Genomic DNA, 25,357 nt, shown 5'->3' with positions numbered 1-25,357 from the left:
ATGAACCTGGAAGCGCTCCGCTCTGATCACTTTGGGGTTCTGGCTGCCCTTACTGGGAAAGAAGCTGGTAAATCAAAGTCTTGTTTTGGTCTAGGGCAGTGGTCTCCAAACTGTGGTCCTAGGGATGGATTTGGATCCTTTGCTTGCCTTTTTATCTGGCCCTTGTGGCAGCATTCCGTCTACTGATACTAGTGACGGGGGGCCCCCATTCCTCCCAGTGATGGGGGGGCCCCCCCATTCCTCCCAGTGACGGGGGGCCCCCCCATTCCTCCCAGTGACGGGGGGCCCCCCATTCCTCCCAGTGACGGGGGGCCCCCCATTCCTCCCAGTGACGGGGGCCCCCCATTCCTCCCAGTGACGGGGGCCCCCCATTCCTCCCAGTGACGGGGGGCCCCCCTGTGACGGAGGGGGCCCCATTTCTCCCAGTGATGGGGGGGCCCCCCTATTCCTCCCAGTGATGGGGGGCCCCCCTATTCCTCCCAGTGACGGGGGGGGCCCCATTTCTCCCAGTGACGGGGCAGCCCCCATTCCTCCCACGGACTCCAGTGACGGGGCCCCACTGATTCCCTTAATGGGGCACTATTCCTCCCACTAAAACCAACGATGGGGCATTTTCTGATCCCGCTGGCCACAGTCTGCCCCACCAAAGCATGACGCACAGTTAACTGGCCCTTTTTGTTTAGAAAGTTTGGAGACCCCCTGGTCTAGGGGAGCAAAAAAAATAAAAAAATTTACTTTGCCTGATTCTCCGCTCCTCCTCGGGCTCTTCTCCCTTTTGCTGCAGTGGTCTAGGGTCCTGATGTCATCAAGACAAAGCAGGGGGAATAGCCCCGCATTGGACGTTATGACGCAGAGGGACAGTCCACCACTAGAGCATGAGGAATGGAGGGTCGGGTAAGTAAAACTGCTTCTCTTCTCCCCTCGACTAAACAAGCTATTAACCCTTTAGTTACCTGGAGTTGGGCTTTAAGGTTCATTGAAATTAAACGCCCCAAAACATTTTTAAAAGCCCCGTCCCCAGGTGCACCCACAAATGCAGACTGTCATGCAGCAATCAAAGCATTTAGATATTTGCATAACCCCTCCCATGAGCCTGCCCACTGCTTGCATGGGGTCTCTTGAGGAGTACCTAGGCGGGGTTCTGTGATGTTTTCAGGAAAGTATGTATAGCGCCCTGTTGGCTCCTCCCACCAGCCGTGATCTAATTGCGTCCAAACTACAGTAAGTGTTATGTAATGAAATCAGACTTTTTTTATTTTCATTAGCATGTTAAGGGAAGAACGAAGCGGCCAGGGAAGGCAAAATATAAGCAGAATAAACTTCAGCTTCAAAGGCTTCATTATAGCTGCTGGAAGCTTCACAAATAAAATTGTAACAAATACATTATAGTTTCCTATACCAGTGATGTTTGTTCTGCTATCCCCATTGATTGCAGCCGCTCAGATATACACACAGGATTGGGGTCTTTGTGTTTTTGCCTTTAATCTTAATAACTCGCTGACATAAAGCAGAGCAGCTCGGGGTCTTTTCTGCCTTCGAAATGGGCTCGGTATAATAAAGAACTTGGGTGATGACCATGGAAACAAGACGGAGATGAAATATTCTCCCCTACCAGCCGAGTGACAGATGCACCGCGCTTTTATCAGCGCTGCCGCAGTCTGTGCCGTGTATGTGGCCATTCCATAAAGTCTTTTTCCCAGAGGAGAGCTGAGCGGACGGGGGAACAATGCCCCGGCTAATGGCGTTCTCTCTACCGCCAAACGATAAGCTGCCATTATTTACTGCTCTGGAAAGGTTCCTGGATCGGCTTTCTGTACAGTGGGAGGTAAAGGCCGGGCGGGAATTCCAACATTCGCCATTGTTTTTTTGTTGGTGGCATTATCTCGCCGTTTGCCATACTGATACGTCCTTATCACATGGAGTCATAAATGTTACAAAACGTGTTTTATGTGAAGGCGGAGTAGAGAGATCAGGTGATTGGTGGCTTTGGTGCCTTGTATTTCCAGAGATAGAGGTCCAACTCGACCTGTTCAGGTGAATGGGAGCCGCTTTGCATGCAATGCACACGGTTGCAGCGCCCTAGTGCTGGGATTGAATGTTAAATGCTTTCAGAAGAGCAATCTGAATGCGCGCCCAAATTACGGCATGAAAATTTTTCTTGGGCAACATTTTAAAAATACTACAGGTATAATGCTTGCACACTGTCATGCATGGTAGTACCTTAACTGTATGCATCAGTCGTCCTTTTCATACATGGGCACACCTTATGTTCTCAAACCTTATGTTCTCAAGTATATAGTGTGTGTCCATTTTCATGGTTTAATGGCGCTATAACATAGGGGGTTCATCAATCTCTTATTTGATGCCTTGTATCAAGGGTTCAGTCTGGTGGTGGTGGTGTAATGGTGTGGGGGAGGGATATGTTATTGGCACACTTTGGGCCCCTTGGTACCAATTGAGCATCGTTTAAACACCACGGGCCTACCTGAGTATTGTTGTTGACATGTCCATCCCTTTATGACCACAGTGTCCCCATCTTCTGATGGCTCCTTTCAGCAGGATAATGCACCATGTCACAAAGATCCAATCACCTCACCACGGGACAATGAGGTCACTGTACTCCAATGGCCTCCACACTCACCAGATCCAATAGAGCACCTTTGGGATGTGGTGGAACAGAGATTCATATCATGGATGTGCAGCCGACAAATCTGCAGCAACTGCGTGATGCCATCATATCAATATGGACCAAAATCTCTCAAGGAATGTTTCCTACACCTTGTTGAATCAATTCCATAAAGAATGAAGGCAGTTCTGAAGGCCAAAGGGGGTCCAACCCGGTACTAGCAAGGTGTACCTAATAATAAGTGTCCGGTGAGTGTATGTGGAAGTGATCAAGTGGCTGTAAATTACTTCCAACACCAAGCCAATAGTTGGCTTAACTTTAAAGCGGGGGTTCACCCGAAATTTTTTTTTTAACATTAGATTGAGTCTAATTACGGGAAGCAGAATCGGGTGTTTTTTTTTTTTTAATCAATGCCGTACTTACCGTTTTAGAGACAGATGTTCTCAGCCGCTTCCGGCTATAGTCTTCGGGACTGGGCATTCCTATTTGATTGACAGCCTTCCGACGGTCGCATACAGCGCGTCGCGAGTTGCCGAACATCGGTGCGGCTCTATACGGCGCCTGCGCACCGACGTTCGGCTACTTTCGGAAACTCGTGACGCGCTGTATGCGACGGTCGGAAGGCTGTCAATCAAATAGGAACGCCCAGTCCCGCAGCCCATACCCGGAAGCGGCGGGAGAACATCTATCTCTAAAACGGTAAGTACTGCATTGGTTTAAAAAAAAACACCCGATTCTGCTTCCCGTAATTAGACTCAATCTAATGTTAAAAATTGTTTTTTTTGGGTGAACCTCCACTTTAGGTCCGTAGTAGTAAGACTTGCACAGCAGCATTCAAGGGAGAGGCAACACAGAGCTATATGGGGCTCCAATGCTTTGCACCGTGCTGCCAGTGGACTGTTCCAAGAAAGTTTGACAGTTACAGCAACCCTGTCATCCCCTCCCCAAAATAAAACGAGGCACCCTGACTAAGGTGAAACTAAATCGGAGGGGCCCACAGAGGATTTTTTATTTATTTTTGGCTGATAGCATGCTGTTGCTCTGCTCTGCTGTAATTCAAGACTTTTAAATACAGTAAATGACTGGTTCTCTTATGTCTCTTCACTCCTCGGATGTCTTGGTGAACAGGTTATTGCCCTCCAATCATTGGTGAGCAGTTCCTAGGACCATGAAGTAAGAGAACATAGAATTTAATTAAGACTAGGCGATGGCGTGTCCTACTAGTAATCTGCATGCACTCTCATTCTGGGAAGACACAGCTGGGAATACCTCCTACGCCGCGCTCGCCTCTTCCCCGCCACCTTCAAAGCTCTCCCATCCAACCCTTCTTTATTTCCAGGCCGTATTTGGCTCCCTTGCTCTGCATTGCCTTGTGTTATTTGTACTAATTACATGGCGGCTCCTTTGATCACCCAACAGCCGGGCTAATTAGACGATGGCACGGTGTTCCCCATATATGGGATCTGTGCTAAATACATGACATTAATCATCTTTGGGCACGTTATTTTCTGCTTATGCAATGGGATATAGAGTTTGATTATAGAGCAATTCTAAGGAAGTCCTGGAACTGTATTTTTAGTCACTAAATTTTATTTAATGGATATGCTTCATCTCCGTGATATCACTGATCCCTAGGTAATGGATGGGCTATATCCTCAGTGATGTCACTGATCCCTAGATAATGGATAGGCAGTATCGCAGTGATGTCACTGATCCCTAGGTAATGGATAAGCTGTATCGCAGTGATGTCACTGATCCCCAGTGAATAAACATGCTGCATTCCCAGCAAAGCCACTAGTCTCGAATTAAACGATGGACCACATTCACATTCCCAGTGATACCATTGATCCCTAATAAATAGTGAATGGATAGGCTGCATTCCCAGTGGTGTTATTGGTCTCTGGTAAATGGATAGGCTGCATTCTAAGTGGTGTCACCGATTCTTAGTGAATGAATAGGCTGCATCTGAGTAATGTTACTGGTCTCTGATGAATGGATAGGCTGCTTCCCACCAATCACTGGTCACTGATAAATTGATGGGCAGCATTATCAGTGGTTTCACTGGTCACTAGTGAATGGCTAGGCTTCATTCTTAGCAAGGTCTTATCCCCAGCACACGTACAGGCTGCATTCCCAGAAAGATCACTGGTCTCTAGTGAACTGATAAGACACATACCCAGTGATCTTATTGATCCCCAGTGACTAGTGAATGGATAGCCCCAGTTCCCGCACCTTCACCCCCTCAGGTCAGCCCCAGTTCCCGCACCTTCACCCCCTCAGGTCAGCCCCAGTTCCTGCACCGTCACCCCTCAGGTCAGCCCCAGTTCCTGCACCGTCACCCCTCAGGTCAGCCCCAGTTCCTGCACCGTCACCCCTCAGGTCAGCCCCCAAATCTTGCAGAAATACAGGGCTTTTACATGCTACAGCTCATGTTTCTGCTTAGTTAGGGAAACACACAGGGTTACTTTACTTCATACGTTGTCTAGAGCTTCCAACGGGCCTACCCTGGCACTGGAAGGAGGGCCAGCACCTAAATATCAGTGATATCAGAAAGGTGAGTGGGCCTATGATGAGAAAGGGCAGGTCAGGCAGGGTCATTTTTTCTTACCCCTGCTTTAAGATGACTTTTAGTGGGTAAACTAAGTATTGAACACATCACCATTTTTCTAGGTAAATCTATATCTAAAGGTGCTATTGACATGAAATTTTTACCACATGTTGGTAACAACCCATGCAATCCATACATTCAAAGAAACCAAAACTAATACATTCAGAAATTAAATTATGTGTAATAAAATGGAATAGGACAGAGAAAATATTGAGCACACTAACTGAAATGTATTTAATACTTGGTACAAAATCCTTTGTTGGTAATGAAAGCTTCAAGGCTCCTCCTGTATGGAGAAACTAGTCCTATGCATTGCTCAGGTGCGATTTTGGCCCATTCTTCCACACAAACCGTCTTCAAATCTTGAAGGTTCCGTGGGCCTCGTCTATGAACTCTGATCTTTAGTTCTTTTCATAGATTTTCTATTGGATTCAAGTCAGGTGATTGGCTGGGCCATTCCAGAAGCTTAATTTTCTTTGAAACCAATTGAGTTTCCTTGGCTTTGTGTTGGGATCATTGTGTGTTCCTGAAATGATCACCTTCGTATCTTCAGATTTACCAAAACCATGTAGTGCAAGGGCCTGCCTGATTTACATACAAATTGAAACTCTTAAAGAGGAAGTCAACTCTGATCCTCCGAAGCTACATTTCACAGAACGAAGTATACTATTAGTATACCATTTAAAACCAGTGTGCAGTAAATAAAAGCCCCATCGCATGTTTCTTACTGTTTTTTTTTTTTTTTTTTTTTTTTCCCATTTCTTCATTTCCGGGTGTAGCCGCCGCCATCCTAACTACTGTCTCTTGCATCTGACGTCCTCTGGACTCCCGCCCTTTCTTCTTCTTCCGGTCCGTAATCTCGCGCATGTGCCTTAATCCTATAGCAAGATCGTTTTCCGAATGGAAATCAAATCTCGCGATATCTCGGAGCTGTGCCGTGGACACAGGAGGTAACGGAGCCCCGGCATGTCATCAATGGACTGATGACATGCCGTAAAAAAGAGACAAGCATGTGCCGGTGACGTAATGAAAAGTAACAGGACGAATTGCAAGCAAACAAACAAGGCTGTAAGGATTTAACAAAGAGTAATCAGTTAAAGTGGAGGTTCACCCAAAAAATAAATTTTTAACATTACATTCAGCCGAGTTGTCCTAATGACAATCGGCTTTTTTTTTTTTTTTTTCCTTTCTCCGTACATACCTTATTTACACCGCCGCTTCCGGGTTTGTCTTCTGCGGGACTGGGCATTCCTAATTGATTGACAGGCTTTCGATCGTCGCATACTGCGCGTCACGAGTTGCCGAAAGAAGCCGAATGTCGGTGCGCAGGCGCCGTATAGAGCCGCACCGACGTTCGGCAACTCGTGACGCGCAGTATGCGCCGGTCGGAAGCCTGTCAATCAATTAGGAACGCCCAGTCCCGCAGAAGACATACCCGGAAGCGGCGTGAAAATAAGGTATGTACAAAAAAAAAACACAGCCGATTGTCATTAGGACAACTCGGCTGAATGTAATGTTAAAAATGTATTTTTGGGTGAACCCCCGCTTAAGTGCTTAGTAATGCTTTTATATGGCAGAAAGTGGTCAGGGTGAGTTTACAACCACTTTAAGGTTTGACCTCATGTTAAATGGTTTTGGTAAATCTGAAGACAAAAATCTGCAGAAAATCTAATAGTGTGTATGGGGCCTTAAACAAGCTTCAGCATGCTTTTTCTTCAGGAATGGAGTTGTGTGGTGAGCTTGAATACAGGCCATGGCAGTTGAGTGCATTACTTCTTGTTTTCTTTGCAACGATTGTACCTGCTAATTACAGGTTTTTCTGACGACCTCTACAAGTGGTCATTGGCTCTTGGACAGCGCTTCTGATAATTTATTTTCTTTTCACTTCTGAATGATGGCCCCAACAATGCTCACTTAAATATCCAGAAGTTTAGAAATCGGTCTGTAACCAATGCCATCAGTATGTTTTGCAACATGAATGTCAAGGGAGCTCTTTGACTTTACCCATGATGAGATGTTTGTTGTGTGACACCTTGGTAATGAGACACCTTTTTATAGGCCATTAGTTGAGACTGAACCAGCTTATGTTAATTTGTACTGACAATGGGATTGTTTTCTAATTACTGATAGATTTCAGCTGGTGACTTGGCTTTCCATGCCTTTTTTTATTTTTTTTTGTGCATCCCTTTCTTCATGTGTGCAATACTTTTTTCTTGTGTCATTCCATTACACATAACTTCATTTATGAACTTATTTGTTTTGGTTCCTTTGTATGTATGGATTGCATGGGTTGTTACCGACGTGGTGAAATTTTCATGTCAATAGCACCTTTAGAGCCGGTTCACACAGGGGCAACACCATTTTTAGCGCGACTTTGCAAAGTGGGAACCCCCTACGCCAAAAAAACGGCTTGGGGGTCACCCCAATATCCATACCAGACCCTTATCCGAGCATGCAGCCGGCCGGTCAGCAAAGGGGGTGGGGACGAGCGAGTGCCCCCCCCTCCTGAACCGTACCAGGCTGCATGCCCTCAACATGGGGGGTAGGTGCTTTGTTGCAGGGGGTCGCCCTGCGCCCCCCCCCCCAAAGCACCTCGTTTCCCCATGTTGATCGGGACAAGGGCCTCTTCCCAACAACCCTGGCCCCTACCCCATACGCATTCACATAGGGTGGGGGGCCGGGATATGGGGGCCCCCTTATTAAAGGGGGCTCCCGGATTCCGATAAGCCCCCACTCGCAGACCCCGACAACCAACGGCCAGGGTTGTCGGGAAGAGGCCTTTGTCCTTATCAACATGGTGACAAGGTGCCCCCTGCCCCAAAGCACCTACCCCCCAATGTTGAGGGCATGCAGCCTGGTACGGTTCAGGAGGGGGTGGGGGGGGGGCAGCTCGCTTGTTCCCACCCCCTTTCCTGACCGGCCGGGCTGCGTGCTCGGATAAGGGTCTGGTATAGATTTTTCCGGCGTAGGGTGTTCCCCTTGAAATCAATACCAGACCTAAGGGCCTGGTATGCTCTTGGAGGGGGAACCCAAGCCGTATTTTTATTTAAAATTTGGCGTGGAGTTACCCCTCATGATTCATACCAAATACCAGCTCGTGGGAGGGAATGGTTTGCCTTGGAACCGGTTCACACTGGGGCGACTTCCTGTGAAGTTGCCTCACTATGAACGGGGATCCGACTTGGAGGCGACTTTCATTGAAATCAATGGGTACAGGTCGGATTGAAGTAGTACAGGAACCTTTTCTGAAGTCTGAGCGACTGCAGTAGTGTACATTAAGACGGCTCCCATTTACTTCCATTGATTTTCTCAACTGTGCGACTTGAAGTCAGATCCCAGGTCACCCCTGTGTGAACCGGCTCTTAGAAATCTATTTACCTAGAAAAATGGAGACGTGTTCAATACTTTTTTTTTTACACTTGCTGTATGTCATGACCGGAGCAGGCAATGATCCAGTGAGTATTTAGCTTTCTGCAGACACCATTGAAAGCTTATTGATTTGGACAGATGGAAAGAAAACCTTATCTAGTTTCTTTGTTATACCAAGCCGATACTGGAGGTGTCCATGGTCCCCCCTCTCTCTCTCTCTATAGGCCTGACATAAAATCCTAGTCCTTGGGGAAGAAATGTCCACCATGAATGTCTTAGCCCTGGTTCACACTGGGTACGATTTGGAACGATTTGAGATGCGATTTGACATGTCAAATCGCATCTCAAATCGGCGGCAATTGTCGGCAATGGCACTGTCTTAATCAGTGCGACGCCGCATCTGCGATTTCAAAAAGTAGTTCCTGTACTACTTTTTGCGATTTCGGGCCGCGATTTACATTAAATTGCGGCCGAAATCGCGGCAAAATCGCCGCGAAATCGCGGTAAAATCGCGCATTTTACCGCGATTTTTAATTCGCAGCAGTGTGAACCTAGGCTAAAGGTTGCTTGAGTTTTGCCTGTGTGTCAGACGACCCCCCTATTGTCTATGTCCCTTTAGGGTCTTCTGGCGTCTTGGCTGTTTGGAATTGCGCCCTCGCTGGGATTGAGTTCCTTTTGCCCGGTGTGCATTTTCCACTGCTGGGCAGACAGCCATATCTTGATGAGCTAAACAAACAGTTGGATTAACAAGCATTGCTTTTTAGAGGCCGGCATTATGACACAATAGTCAAATGCCTGTGATATCTGCCTTGCCTCTATTGTAGCCGGCGAACCAATCCCCGTGTGCATGGAGCGCATAGCGACACACTCTCACAACAAACCCCTGGGGATTGTTTCCCAATCTCGAGTGTTTTGTTTTCTGGAAAATTTCTTTTTGTTGTAGGTTAATGTGTGTGTGTGTGTTTTGGCTTTTAAAAATGAAAGCTGTTGGCCTATTATCCAGCTGATTACATCTCGAGTCTGCGTTTTGAGCCAAAGCTCCCGACACCATATTATTCTTAGTAGGAATATTGAATGGCTATTGAGTCATCTATTATTTATTAATTGTGCTTATTTCTAATTCAATTCTGAACACACAGCTCCATAATGTCTGCTCTTTGGATCCAAGACTCTTTTGTGTAATGCTTTCCACAGTTACTCGTGGGGCTCATGCACACTGAGCGTCAGCTCTGCTTCCCTTAACGCCTTTCCTCCTAGCACAGTGGTTCTCAACCCCTCTAGTGCCGTGACCCCTTGATAAAATTTCCCAAGTTGCGGGGACCCCTAACAGTAGAAAAAAAAATTGTAGCATGGGTTGTCAGCACCCAAACAAGACAAGTAATTTGCACCCCTAACCCACTTACATTTAGCACCCCCCACGAGTTCCTTCCACTCATACAGTATTAAAACCCCTTATGGTACATTTTTAGGATGGCACATTAACAAACTTTGCAAAGGCTCCTTTAGACCTGCGTCATACCTCTCGTATGACGGCCACTCCAGACAACCACTGCTTTACTCATTGTATTTATGGTTTTACTCGTGCATTGTATTTATGGTTTTACTCGTGTTTTGTAATGTCAACCCTAATATTGCATGATCTTCTTCTGTCTAACATTTGTGCTTGATTTCCAGGTTACCTTAAATGTGACACCGATGATGGCTGTGACCCCAAAGAACAGGAGGAGGGCGGAGGAGAAGAGCTGTTTGATACCGTACATTCCTCCATAGTGTCTGGAGAGAGCATCCGATTCTTTGTCAACGTCAACCTAGAAGGACCACAGAGTACCACAGGTGGGTCAGGACTGTTTGTTGTTCCTCATATTTCCAGCAGGTGGACATACATGTTCTGATTCATGTGTCAAGGTGTCCATAGGCTCCAAGGGTGGTCAGATATGTGTGCACTAACTTATCACTTCCTAGCTTGTCGTCGTCTTCTTCCTTTTATTTATTTTTTTGCATTAATCTTTTAGCATTGGAAAATGTTAACGTGTTTTCAGCCTAATAGTATTTGTTTTTGCTAATAATCCTTTTTTCACATTTGGATTAGAGTTTATAAGATTGGTACCACATCCCTATAAGACTCCTTTCACACTGAAGCGTTTTTACAGTGTTTTAGTGTTAAAAATATCGCTATTAAAACTAGGGTTGTCCCGATACCGATACTAGTATCGGTATCGGGACCGATTCCGAGTATTTGCGGGAGTACTCGTACTCGCGCAAATACCCCCGATACCGAAATAGAATACTCCCCCCCCCCGCCGCCGTTACGTCGCATTCCGCCGCCGTTACGTCGCATCCGCGCTGCCGCCGACTGTTTAACACGCGCGGGGAGTGTAATGATTGGCGCCGCGTATAGACACTCCCCCTTGCTCGGGTGAACTGTCCAATCCCGAGCAAGGGGGAGTGTCTGTACGCAGCGTGGCACGAATCATTACAGCTGTAATGATTGGCGCCGCGCCGAGTATAGACACTCCCCCTTGCTCGGGTGAACTGTCCAATCCCGAGCAAGGGGGAGTGTCTGTATGCAGCGCGGCACGAATCATTACAGCTGTAATGATTGGCGCCGCGTATAGACACTCCCCCTTGCTCGGGTGAACTGTCCAATCCCGAGCAAGGGGGAGTGTCTGTACGCAGCGCGGCGCCAATCATTACACTCCCCGCGCGTGTTAAACAGTCGGCGGCAGCGCGGATGCAGGTAAGGGGGATATGGGGGGAGACAATGTCTGCATATGGGAGACAATGTCTGCATATATATGGGAAGACAATGGCTGGATATATATGGGAAGACAATGGCTGGATATATATGGGAAGACAATGGCTGGATATATATGGGAAGACAATGGCTGGATATATAGGGGAAGACAATGGCTGGATATATAGGGGAAGACAATGGCTGGATATATAGGGGAAGACAATGGCTGGATATATAGGGGAAGACAATGGCTGGATATATAGGGGAAGACAATGGCTGGATATATAGGGGAAGACAATGGCTGGATATATAGGGGAAGACAATGGCTGGATATATATGGGAAGACAATGGCTGGATATATATGGGAAGACAATGGCTGGATATATATGGGAAGACAATGGCTGGATATATATGGGAAGACAATGGCTGGATATATATGGGAAGACAATGGCTGGATATACAGTATATGGGAAGACAATGGCTGGATATACAGTATATGGGAAGACAATGGCTGGATATATGGGGGGAGACAATGGCTGGAGATATGGGGGGAGACAATGGCTGGATATGGGGGGAGACAATGGCTGGATATGGGGGGAGACAATGGCTGGATATGGTGGGAGACAATGGCTGGATATGGGGGGAGACATTGCTGCATGGGGGAAGACAATGGCTGGATATATATGGGAAGACAATGGCTGGATATATAGGGGAAGACAATGGCTGGATATATAGGGGGAGACAATGGCTGGATATATGGGGGGAGACAATGGCTGGATATATGGGGGGAGACAATGGCTGGATATGGGGGGAGACAATGGCTGGATATGGGGGGAGACAATGGCTGGATATGGGGGGAGACAATGGCTGGATATGGGGGGAGACAATGGCTGGATATGGGGGGAGACATTGCTGCATGGGGGAAGACAATGGCTGGATATATATGGGAAGACAATGGCTGGATATATATGGGAAGACAATGGCTGGATATATATGGGAAGACAATGGCTGGATATATATGGGAAGACAATGGCTGGATATATATGGGAAGACAATGGCTGGATATATATGGGAAGACAGTGGCTGGATATATAGGGGAAGACAATGGCTGGATATATGGGGGGAGACAATGGCTGGATATATGGGGGGAGACAATGGCTGGATATATGGGGGGAGACAATGGCTGGATATGGGGGGAGACAATGGCTGGATATGGTGGGAGACAATGGCTGGATATGGGGGGAGACATTGCTGCATGGGGGAAGACAATGGCTGGATATATATGGGAAGACAATGGCTGGATATATAGGGGAAGACAGTGGCTGGATATATATGGGAAGACAATGGCTGGATATATAGGGGAAGACAATGGCTGGATATATAGGGGAAGACAATGGCTGGATATATGGGGGGAGACAATGGCTGGATATGGGGGGAGACAATGGCTGGATATGGGGGGAGACAATGGCTGGATATGGGGGGAGACAATGGCTGGATATGGTGGGAGACAATGGCTGGATATGGGGGGAGACAATGGCTGGATATGGGGGAAGATAATGGCTGGATATGGTGGGAGACATTGCTGCATAGGGGGAGACAATGGCTGGATATGGAGTCACATTTAAAAAAAAGTATCGGTATTCGGTATCGGCGACTACTTAAAAAAAAAGTATCGGTAGTCGTACTCAGTCCTAAAAAAGTGGTATTGGGACAACCCTAATTAAAACGCTCTCCATGCATCTCAATGGACCCTTTCACACTGAGTCCTGCAAGCAGCAGCTTTTGGGCGCTGAAAAAAAACGCTCCAAAAACGCCCCTCTCCATTGAAATGAATTGAAAGCGCTGTAAAAGCGCCTTACCCACACTGAGGCACTGCAAAAACGCCCTAAAACTTTAGGGTCTTAGCGGTGCTTTTACCAGCACATTGGGATTGCAGATGAGGCTTCGCTCGAAAAACGATATATATCCCGACAAAAAAGTGATGAGGTGACACTTTTGAGGCACATTTATATATAAAAACACAATCTATTTAGTGTCCAAGGTCCTAAAAATAATTTTTCCATTTTTTTTTCTCAGAATATCCTAAAGCAGGGGTAGTGAATTAAAATTCACGGGGGTCCGGTCGGAAAAAAATTCTTCCAGCGGAGGTCCGAATGTCATATTGGTGCTATGACGCCACATGATATCCTCCACTTCACAGCGCCCCCCCCACCACACACATGCACACACCTTTAAGACCCACACACCATCGAAATCGACATAAAAATCTCAAAATACATTTCTTTCATTTTTATGCAGCACAGATAAGTTGCGGTGCATAGAAACAGAATGCATTTTGCACCACACTGCTCAGCACGCAGGGGCGCTGTTTCAATGTGAACAGGACACATAGAAAACCTGACCTTTGCCAGTGCAGAAATCATAGAACCCCTTTTACATCAGTGTCCTCAGCCCCCCCCCCTTACATCACATCCCCCTGCCTCATCACAAACCCCCCATTACAGACTGACCCCCCAAATCACAGATCTCCCATCCCAGACTGACCCCCCAAATCACAGACCCCATCACATACCGATCCCCCCCCCCAATCACAGATGGACACCCCCAGCACAGACTGATTCCCCACAATCACAGATGGACCCCCCAATCACAGACTGAACCCCCACAATCACAGATCCCCTATCACAGGCTGACCCCCCAAATCAGATCCCCCAAATCACAGACTCCCTATCACAGACTGATCCCCCAATCACAGATGGACCCCCCACAATCACAGACCACCCCATCACAGACTGAACCCCCCCCCACAATCACAACCCCCCCCCCAAATCAGACCCCACATCAGACTGATCCCCCCCCCAATTACAAACGGAACCCCCCACAATCACAGAACACCCCATCACAGACTGAACCCCCCACAAACACAGATCCCCCCCATCACAGACTGACCCCCCCAAATCAGACCCCCTATAACAGACTGACCCACCAATCACAGACTGACCCCCCAAATTCACAGACCACCCCATCACAGACTGCCCCCCCAATCACAGACTGAACCCCCCAATCACAGACCCTACTATCATAGACTGATCCCCCCCACAATCACAGACTGAACCCCCCCCCCCCCACAATCACAGACCTCCCCAATTACAGACCACCCCATCACAGACTGAACCCCCCCACAATCACAGATCCCCCCCATCACAGACTGACCCACCAATCACAGACTGACCCCCCAAATCACAGACCTCCTATCACAGACTGACCCCCCAAATCAGACTTAACTCCCCCCCCAATTACAAACTGAACCCCCCCACCCACAATCACAGAACACCCCATCTTAGACTGAACCCCCCACAATCACAGATCTACCTATCACAGACTGACCCCCCCAAATCAGACCCCCTATCACAGAGACTGACCCACCAATCAGACGGATCCCCCAAATTCACAGACCCCCCCCATCACAGACTGAACAACCCCCTCCCTACAATTACAGACCCCCCCCCCCATCGCAGACTGACTCCCCCCCATCACAATCCTCTCAATAGTAAACCCCTGTCCTGTCCTGTCCTGCACAGCACAACACTCCCCCTCCCCACAGAAAACCTACCTTATTCACACAGGACATGGAGCGTGGCCGCTCTGGACAATGGGCGGGACATTTCCCATTAAAAGCGAGTGATTTGTTGCTGGGACCGACCCGCTGCCTAGCAACCAATCACCCACTTTTTAACTTAAAAAGTCCCGCCCATTGTCCAGCGCGGTCGTGATTCATGTTTGTGTGAATAAGGCAGACCAGGCAGTGTGGGGAGGGGGGAGTGCAGAGACGGCACAGACCTGCTGCGCCTGCCATGCTGTGTATATAGCGGCATCGGCAGGCGGGCGAGCCGGCCATAGAGACACAGGCGAGGCTGCGGTCCGGGTAGAATGGCCACTGGGGCCGGAACCGGACCGCGGTCCGCCATTTAGTGACGCCCGTCCTAAAGCATTCCAATACATTGTTGTGATAAAACAATACATTGTTATAAACAACTGATTCCTTGTGGCCCGATGCGTTTCATAGACATGATCCACTTCTTCAGGAGTTGTCAATATTAGTGGAGCACCGAAATTACAATTCCGGTGCCAAAACGGGAAATTCTGAATTTACATGGCTGAAAACCGAAACCGAAAAACCACGTCTTTTGCGTTGCATTCCAGTGGGGGCGCGTCTTTTGCGTTGCAGTCCAGTGGGGGCGCGTCTTTGCATCCCCAGCTGTCATCTCATGCTTGAGGGTAACTTTGCGGCCTGTTTAACTCCTTCCTTCCCGCCCCATCGTCTCTTTTTAACGTTCTGAACGCTCGAGGCGCAGGAAGGACCGGTGATCATGTGAGCACCTGATTGTCTGTCACAGTGGTCACATGTTTGGGATACAGTTCTGTTGGATAGCGATCATTTATTGAGGACCGAGCTGTTAGACAGCACGTGGCTTGCACTCTCAGCACAAATATTGGCGGCTCAGTGACCCGTATGTGCGGTGTCTGGGTGTTGAAGCCCACCCTTTTGTAGCTGCACTTATGTTACATGGGTGTGGCAGGTGGGCGGAGTTGGGAACACAGGTGGAGCTATGTAAGTACCTGCTGGGGGATTCAGTCCGCAACTTTCCACCCAGGACTGATGTGATGTGTAGGTGGACTGTCAGGCGGTGAATATTTCCCGTTCTCATCGGGATCCTTTTGTCCTCACGACCATTGTGATTCCTTTTATTGGACTCCTTATTATTGCTGTCATTAGCTGGGCTTTTGTCAACGTTTGCCGTTGTTGTTGTTTTGTTTACCCCCCGGCACTTATCTGCCATATGAATAATGCAGTATTTTCGCTCTTAATTCCCCGTGGTGCGCCAGATGGAAAACACATGCCGACGCACACTGGGATAAATGCGTCTGCTCTCTGCTTTCTTAAAGTGAACCTGTCATGACATTGATGTGTGAGGAGGCTCCGCTGACATCTGCTGAATTTTAAATCTGACCTCCGGCCTTCCCTCCAGTCTTGCACCGTTGTATCGGCTCCTCTTCTGGACTGAAATGGCTTACTTTTGATTTTACTGCACACTGTGAGCTTCTCACAATGTGTAGTAACCCTTTTGCTGCCAGCTCCGTACATCATACGGACCTGACCATGGGATGTTTCACACACAATCAGGTGGCTGCCCCCTCGTGTGTAAAACTGACAGGCAAACTGCAGCCCAGCTCAGCCACCCGATTGCTTCCACACATTAGACCCTGCATGTCTCCTTAAAGAGGTTGTAAACCTCCCTGTGTAAGTTGTATCTGTAAGCAAGCCTATAATAAGGCTTACCTCTAGGTACTATAAATATCTCCTAAATGCGCGCTGTTTAGGATATATTTACTGTATACTGCGTTGATGTCATTGGCGCAAGTGCTCTGAAGGAACAACGCCGTTTCTTCAGGAGCATGTGCCGTGATCGGCAACTCCTGCTCACATGTGCGGGAGTAAAGTCACGCGGCTCCGGCCAGTCACACAGCCGGAGTTTGTGGCCCCAGAAGGAAGACGGGCGAAGATGGATGCGGCTTGCCATCAAGGACGACGCGGGCTTCGTTTGCAGGTAAATGTCACATAATGTGCTAGTAAGTGAGTGATTGAGTAACTTGTATAGCGCAACAAATGCGAACTTAATCGCCTCAAGGCGCTTGGCATCCAGAGTTGTACCGGTCTTTCAGAAGAGGTGGGTCTTTAGTTTTTTTCCTAATAGCCCGATGGTTTTCCTCCAAGCGGATGGTAGTGGGTAGAGCATTCCAGAGCCGTGGTCCTTGGACCGAAAATCTACGTTCTCCCTTCGATTTGTAGCGGGATTTAGGAATTTGGAGAAGGTTTTGGTTGGTTGATCGGAGCACGCGCTTGGTGACGTAGGGTTTTATTTTCTCGCTTAAGTATTGGGGAGCGTTCCCCTGTATACATTTGTGGGTGAGGCAGAGTGTCTTGAATGTCACCCTGTCCTGTACGGACAGCCAGTGGAGGGACCTCAAGACCGGGGAGACTGATTCCCACGGCTTTTTACCTGTTACCAGTCTGGCTGCCGTGTTCTGGACGAATTGTAGACGTGAAATCTGGTATTTTGGTAGTCCTAAATAGAGGGAATCAAAGCGGGGATTTTATTTTTGCAAGCTGTGGGATCTTGGGACAGGAAGTTGAACCACCTAGGACCAGGAACTAGGCAGATTACGAAATCTGCCTAGTAACAGCCAGATAGAAGTGAGTATTTATTTTTTTACATTAAAGGCAAGCTGTTAATAGAAGGTTCATTTATAGGGTGTAACTCTGCTTTAAGCAAAGACAAATTGAGCCCCCCCCCCTGTGATTTTTTTAAGATAACCTTACCCCCCACAAAGAAAAAAATATTAATATGTTAAAAAAAGAAAAGAAATTGCACAAAACCTGCCTTTTTTATTTTGACTTTGACTTTTTTTTTGTAAATAAATATACAGTCAAAATAAAACTAAAAAAATAAACATTTGCACAAAACCTTTTTCTTTTTATTTATTTTTTATATTTTTTGGTGTGAAACGGCAGAAAATCTGGCCAATTTTCAAATTGTCCTAGTTTTTATAAGCGTCCTTCAATATGTCCTAAAGTTGGGCTTTATTTTTTGCGGACGGTACAGCACGGCGGCCGCTCCTGGTCATGCATGGCGCTGTGTGGAGGCTTCACGCGGGGAGCTTTTTTTTTTTTTTTTTTAATCCCTCAGAGATCACCAGCGAGCCGCAGGAGGTCTGGAGTTCATGGAGCCGCGGCCCGCACACAATAGATTCCTGATGACAATGACGCAGCTTGTTTACCATGAGCGAGACATTACAGACGGTGCCCCCCCAGAACTCAGACTCCTCACCCTTTGATATGTGGGGGTGGGGGGGGCTCAGACTGTACAGTTCTCTAAGTGGAGAACACCTCGTCCCTGTAGTTTTCACTCCAGGAGTATATAAAGAGTTTGGAAATTTGTAGAGAAATGCTTAAATAATGCATTACAATGTAACTACACGCATTCGATTTAGCCAAGTCTCTTGTGCACATCACTGGCTCGAGAGGGGGCTCAGGTAAGTATTGGGGGGGCTGCTGCACACAGAAGTGTTTTTATATATATATATCTTAATGCATAGAACGTATTAAGATAAAAAAAAAAACTTCTGCTTTACAACCACTTTAAAATCAAACAAAACGTTAAAGTCCTTTTTTAAATGATGTTCGTTGTCAAATGTCCTGATCAAAATTTTGTACGAATGTTTGTACAAAAATCTACTAGTGTATGGCCAACTTATAGGAGTTGTAAAGGCAGAAGGTTTTTTTTTTGTTTTTTTTTAGATTCAGCCTTTGCTTCTGTGTGTAGCATCCTCCCCAGCACCCCCCCCCCCCCCATTACTTACCTGAACTCCTTCTTTCTCCAGCGATTTCCACGATTCCCTCAGCCATCCAAGACACTCTTCCTGATTGTCTCCTGTGGCTGTCAATCAAAGCCAGTCAGCCAGTCAGGGGAAAGAGGGGGCAGGACCAGGTCAGGGCTCTGTCTGAATGGATACTCTGAGCTCTGACTTGGCTTGGGTGCCCCCTGTAGCAAGCTACTGGCTGATGGACACTCAAAGGAGGGAGGAGCCAGGAGCAGCAATGAGGGACCAGAGGAGAGGAGGATCGGGGCTGCTCTGTGCAAATCCATTACACAGAGGAGGCAAGTATAACATGTTTGTTGTTTAAAAAAAAAAAGCTTTTGCAATCACTTTAACTATTACACTGGCCATATACAATGCACATTAGATTTTGAGTATAAAATTAGTAGACTTACTTGTCTTCAATCATGATGAGCTTGGTTATGTTTGGATTAGGATGCCAGTCCACTTGAGGGAGCCCGACAGGAGGCTATCACCTGTAATGGCCAATCGACTGCCGCCAGGACACTTCCTTCCTCACTTCCACATGTGTACAAGAGGCGTGTCTACGTACAACTTTGGGGTGGGGAATGCCGCAGCTGCAGGTGATTGGACCATACGGGTGATGGATTTCTAAGGCCGGCCATAGACTGAGCAAATTTCTTTCCTGCAACCATGGGTTGCAGGAAAAAAATTCACAAGATGCCCATGTCAGAACTGTCTGCATTGATGGGGGAATCCCCCTCCTGCTGAGCAATTGCCTGCTCCCGGTGGGGACGGGCGAAGCTATCCCTGCCGTGAGAAGACGGTGGTTATCGCTAGCGGCTAATCGCAAGTAAATCCGGCAGGGTGATTGTACCCAAGCTGATCAACTTTCAGCCTCCCCACACATGACTCCAATCTCGGCTGGTTCAGCAGGGCCTCAAACCATCTATGGCCGGTGTTCTGCCGAAAACGTCAACTCGCCAAAATCTCCAACCACGTTACTCTCCAGCAGCAATAGATGGAGATTTGGACGAGTTGGCTGTTTTGACAGAACACCGGGCCAGTAGGAAACAAGTTGTTTCTGCCTTAAAGGCGGCCAGGTTGGTTACTAGTGGGCGGACTAACCATGTACACTTATTATATCGTGTACCGTAATGTATACGATGCTGGTGTTCTGTGAAAACAGTCAATTCGTCCAAATCCTCCAATTACTGATGTTGGAGATTTTGGCGAGTTGGAGTTTTCGGCAGAACACCGGCCTACTGGGCTCTCACAAGGGAGGTTCAGATTCTAGTGTGAACATGCCCAAGCTCATCACTGGCCTTCAGCAGTTTTGTCATCCGTACTTTCAGATGTTCCACATCAACATCAAGTGAAACCAAAGATAATTTAGATTTCTATTATGCACACCCTTTGGAAATCTGAAACCGTTTTCTTTTAAATGTGGTAGAAAACTCGATTTAACCACTTCCTACCTGGCCTATAGCAAAATGATGGCTGGGCGGTGGTTTTTATCCTGACTGGACGTCATATAATGTCCAGCCCGCGTAGGCGCACATTGTGGTGATCAGTGAAGCGGTGTGTCAGTCTGACAGAGGCTCTTTACCATGTGATCAGCCGTGTCCAATCACGGCTGATCACGATGTAAACCGGAAGAGTCGTTGGATCGGCTTTTCCTCACTCGCGTCTGACAGACGCGAGTAGAGGAGAGCCGATTGGCTGCTCTCCTGACGGGGATCTTTGCTGATTGTTTACCAGCTCAGCCCCCCCTCGGATTCCCACCCAGAATGCCACCTGGACCACCAGGATGGCCACCACACTGGACCACCAGGTATACCCCCCCCCTAGACCACCAGGGAAATGTCAATCAGTGCCCAGGCAGCTGACAAACGGTGCCTATCCACAATGCCTATTGCCCCGTACACACCATCACTTTATGTGATGAAAAAAAATGACGTTTTTAAAAACGTCACTTTAATTGACCGTGTGTGGGGGAAAACGTCGTTTTATGTCTTCTAAAAAACGAGCAAAAAAAATTGAAGCATGCTTCAATTTTATGTGTCGTTTTTCAAAACGTCAACTTTTACTTCACAGAAATTGACCGTGTGTAGCAAAAACGTCGTTTAAAAAGATGTTTTTTCACCCGCGCATGCCCAGAAGCTACTTATGAAGCGAGCTTCAATGGAAAAACGTGGTGGAACGTAACCTCGCTTTGCTAGAACATTGTGAGAAAAACGATGGTGTGTAGGCAACTTCGTCTTTGAAAATTGAAGTTTCAAAAACGTCATTTTTTACTTCACAGAAAGTGTCGTTTTTTTTCATCACATAAAGTGATGGTGTGTACGGGGCATATCAGTGTCCAGCAGTGCTGCCTATCAGTGCCCAGCAGTGCTGCCTATCAGTGCCCAGCAGTGCTGCCTATCAGTGCCCAGCAGTGCTGCCTATCAGTGCCCAGCAGTGCTGCCTATCAGTGCCCAGCAGTGCTGCCTATCAGTGCCCAGCAGTGCTGCCTATCAGTGCCCAGCAGTGCTGCCTATCAGTGCCCAGCAGTGCTGCCTGTCAGTGCCCAGCAGTGCTGCCTATCAGTGCCCAGCAGTGCTGCCCATCAGTGCCCAGCAGTGCTGCCCATCAGTGCCCATAAGTTCTGCATATCAGTGCCGCCTTATCAGTGCCCATCAGTAAAGGAGAAATTGTGCTTATTTACAAAATCTTTTTATTTGTTTAGCAAAAAATAAAAAACGCAGAGGTGATCAAATACCACCAAAATAAAGCTCTATTTGTGGAAACAAAATTATAAAAATTCTGTTTGAGTACAGTGTAGCATGACCGTGTAATTGTCATTTAAACAGCGACAGCGCAGGAAGCTGAAAATTGGCTTGGGCAGGAAGGGGGTGTAAGTGCCTGGTATTGAAGTGGTTAAACGTGTGCCTACAGGTAAGCTTACAATAAAGCACACCTGTAGGTACAATAAATATCTCAATGTGCACCGTTTAGGAGATATTGACACCAGCAATGGATGATGTCACCAACGCATGAGCAGTGACCTTCTGCATTCAGTGCATACAGTGTTCCGTGGAATTCAGAACGCTCGCGCGGTGTTGGTCACTCCCTCGCACCTAACCGTTGATGCAGCGCACAAACCTGGAAGGAAAACTGGGTGAAGATGGTGCACCGCAAGCAGAGATGACGGAGCACTGCTGAAGAGCTTCGTTTAAAAGGCAAGTCTGACATAATGTGCTAGTGTTCACCTGCAGGGGGCCCTTTTCAGAAAACAAATTGTTCCAGAGTTTACTACCGCTTGCTTGGACGTTTTCACCGTCTCCATTTGTCCTGATGACTCAGGAGTCCTTATCACCGGGAGAGAAAGTGACGGGAAATGGGAAGCGTGGTGGGAGGTCCTGGACGCGTGTTTCATAGTGACCACTATCTGCAAGAGATTTCCTATAAAATGAAATATTTCCTGGGGAAACCACCACTCCCTAATCTACCAACAACGAAAAACAAATGTTTGGTCTATAAATAATGGTTTAACCACCTCATTGCCAGCATGTGGACACCCCTTCCTGCCCTGGCCATTTTTCAGTTTTCATTGCTGTGTTACTATGAATAACAACTACTCGGTTTCCAAACACTGTGCCCAAATCAATATTATATCCTTATTTTATATTTTTTTAGATAAATGGTGCTTTCTTTGGGTGATATTTAGTAGTTTTTTTTAATTTATTTTTTTTATACATGATTTAAAGGAAAAAGTAGGGTAAAGCAATGCAAAGCTGTTAAGTTGCTGAAGTTATACAAAGGGGGAGTTTTACGAAAAAGTGGTGCACACGTTCTGGTGCAGCTGTGCATAGTAACCAATCAGCTTCTAACTTCAGCTCGTTCAATTAGGCCCTGGTACGACTAAAGCTCAGACATTGGGAGCTCATGTCGTATAACGTGTGAAAATCAATGTTTCCTTATGGGAGCCGTCTTAACTGGTCCGACACAAGTCGGTTCTGATGTTGAAAATGCTCCCTGTACTACTTTGATCCTACTTCAGCCCATTGAATATCATTGAAGTCGGATCACCGTCTTGCCTGATGCGACTTTGGCATGCGACATGTGCTCTGATGATCTTGAGGGGAAACTCCACACCAAAAAAAAATGTCATGGGTTCCCCCTCTAAGAGCATACCAGTCCCTTCAGGCATTACATTTTGTAACTTTGGCCTTGATGTGTTGTTCACCTTAACAACACCGAATAAAATTTGATACTTTGTGACAATATCATTGTTTACCAATAAATTTTTCGCTTTACAACCAGTCTCCCAATCTAAAAGTCCCACCGAGGAAACAACCCCAATTTTGGGGTACACATATTTGTATGGATTTGAAGAGGAACCACCTATGCCGAAAAAACCCGGCGTGGGGGTCCCCCCAAAGTCCATACAAGACCCTTATCCAAACACGCAGCCGGCTGGTCAGGAATGGGGGTGGGGACGAGCGTACCCTATACTCATTCACATAGGGTGGTGCGGAATCTGGGGGCCCCCTTATTAAAGAGGTCTCCCAGATTCTAATAAACCCCCTGCGTGCAGACCCTGACAACCAACAGCCAGGGTTGTCGGGAAGAGGCCCTTGTCCTCATCAACATAGGGACAAGGTGCTTTGGGGTGGGTGAGAGCAGGGCCCCCCTGCCCCAAAGCACCCAACCCCCCCATGTTGAGGACATGCGGCCTGGTGCGGTTCAGGAGGGGGGCGCTCGCTCGTCCCCACCCCCTCCTGACTGGCCAGGCTGCATGCTCGGATAAGGGCCTGGTATGGACTTTGGAGGGACCCCCACGCTGGTTTTTTGGCGTAGAGGGTTCCACTTAAAATCCATAATAGACTGAAGGACCTGGTATGCTCTTAGAGGGGGAACCCCCATGCTGTGATTTTTTTTATTTTTATTTGGCGTGGAGTTCTTCCTAAAGATTCATACCAGACACAGTGCCTGGTAATGTCGGGGGATTAAAGTCGGATGCCTTTTCATCGAAGTTGGACTTCAAGTCTCAAAGCAAAGTCAGGTCCAAAGTAGTACGACTTTGACAATAAGCCCTCGTTCACCTTGAGGGTGGGTTTAAAATCGTGCATGTTAATTCTCTAGGGTATATATATATATAATCTCATTTTTACATGTAGAAGAAAAATGTCAGTTGGCCTGGGTGGGAAGTGGTTAACAAAAGGAGGTGAACGGAAACTGGAAAGCCAGAGGATGAGCTTCGGGACCCGTTCAGATTTAGCTGGTTGCCGTGGCGTTGTGGTACACTTGGCCGCTACTGTACAGTACATGGGGGTGCCAATCTCAATGGTTCTACAAGACATCGCACAGAGAAGTAAAACTTGATGCATGTTGTGGTAATGCATGATAATGTATTGCAATAGTTTGAATGAAACTTTGTCTTGAGCCACTCTGATATTTATAACACGTACAAAGCCTATATAAAAATATCTGTGTGAGTTGTACCACCTGTGTCAGCTTTGTGGGCCAAGTTGTGCACTGTTCTTCATGTGTGAGCGCCCTTATCTACTCACCGATCACAGATCCTTTTCCGTTGTGGTTCTGGCAGGGTTCCCCCACCTGTGACTCCAGTGAGATAAACATTGCACACATCGCGAAACGGCCTGCGGTGCAGCAGATGACCAAGGCCTCCTCGGGTCACACCGCGTCTCCACAGGACCTTTATGTATTCCTCACACTCCTGGGGCTTGTAAAAGTTTTCCTTTTATACGGGAGGAAATGTTTTCTCAGCACTTTATTTTCTAACTGCATCTTATAGCCGGCAGATGTTTCTGGAATGTATTGTGATTTGAATTTATATTTACATTAGTTAATACATGCCGTATTTAAAGGCGAGCTCCAGGAATGTTCCTTTAAAAGTACAGCTGGAGGTTAGTATGTGTATGTGTGTGTATATGTATGTGTGTGTGTGTGTGTGTGTGTGTGTGTATATATATATATATATATATATATATATATATATATATATATATATATATATATAATGTGTGTGTGTGTGTGTATATATATATATATATATATATATATATATATATATACATTCACATGAACTTTAATGGCATCCCAGTCTTAGTCCATACGGTCCAATATTGAGTTGGCCCCCCCTTTGCAGCAATAACAGCTTCAACTCTTCCGGGAAAGCTGTCCACAAGGTTTAGGAGTGTGTCTATGGGAATTTTTCACCATTCTTCCAGAAGCGCATTTGAGTGGTCAGGCACTGATGTTGGAGAGAAGACCTGGCTCACAGTCTCCACTCTTATTCATCCCAAAGGTGTTCTATCGGGGGTTGGGGTCAGGACTCTGTGCAAGCCAGTCAAGTTCCTCCACCCCAAACTCGCTCATCCATGTCTTTATGGACCTTGCTTTGTGCACTGGTCCAAATCGTTTGGTGAAGGGGGGATTATGGTGTGTGGGGGTGGGGGGGGGGGGTTCAGGGGTTGGGCTTGGCCCCTTAGCTTCAGTGAAGGGAACTCTTAATATGTTATTTTTTTTTAAATAACATATTATACTTGCCTCAGTGGCCCCGAACGGCGGTTTCTGGGGTCCCACGGCGGCTTTCTCAGCTCTTCCCATCCTC

The 25,357-nt window shown here is 47.1% G+C and overlaps 1 protein-coding gene across 2 annotated transcripts in view; it reads left to right on the top strand.

Annotated features, from left to right (window-relative positions):
* Positions 1–25,357, top strand: part of SLC4A11 (solute carrier family 4 member 11) — a 253,703-nt gene that overhangs the window by 104,046 nt on the left and 124,300 nt on the right. For both annotated transcript variants that reach the window (XM_040335512.1, XM_040335511.1), the window contains exon 3: positions 10,278–10,436. In XM_040335512.1, the coding sequence (XP_040191446.1) occupies positions 10,278–10,436 (159 nt within the window). The remainder of the gene's footprint in view (positions 1–10,277; positions 10,437–25,357) is intronic.

The sequence above is a fragment of the Rana temporaria genome, chromosome 1 (genome assembly GCF_905171775.1).
Source record: "Rana temporaria chromosome 1, aRanTem1.1, whole genome shotgun sequence".
Taxonomy (NCBI): Eukaryota; Metazoa; Chordata; class Amphibia; order Anura; family Ranidae; genus Rana; species Rana temporaria.
Note: the sequence above shows the minus strand (reverse complement) of the source record. Positions and strands in the feature narration are given on the sequence as shown.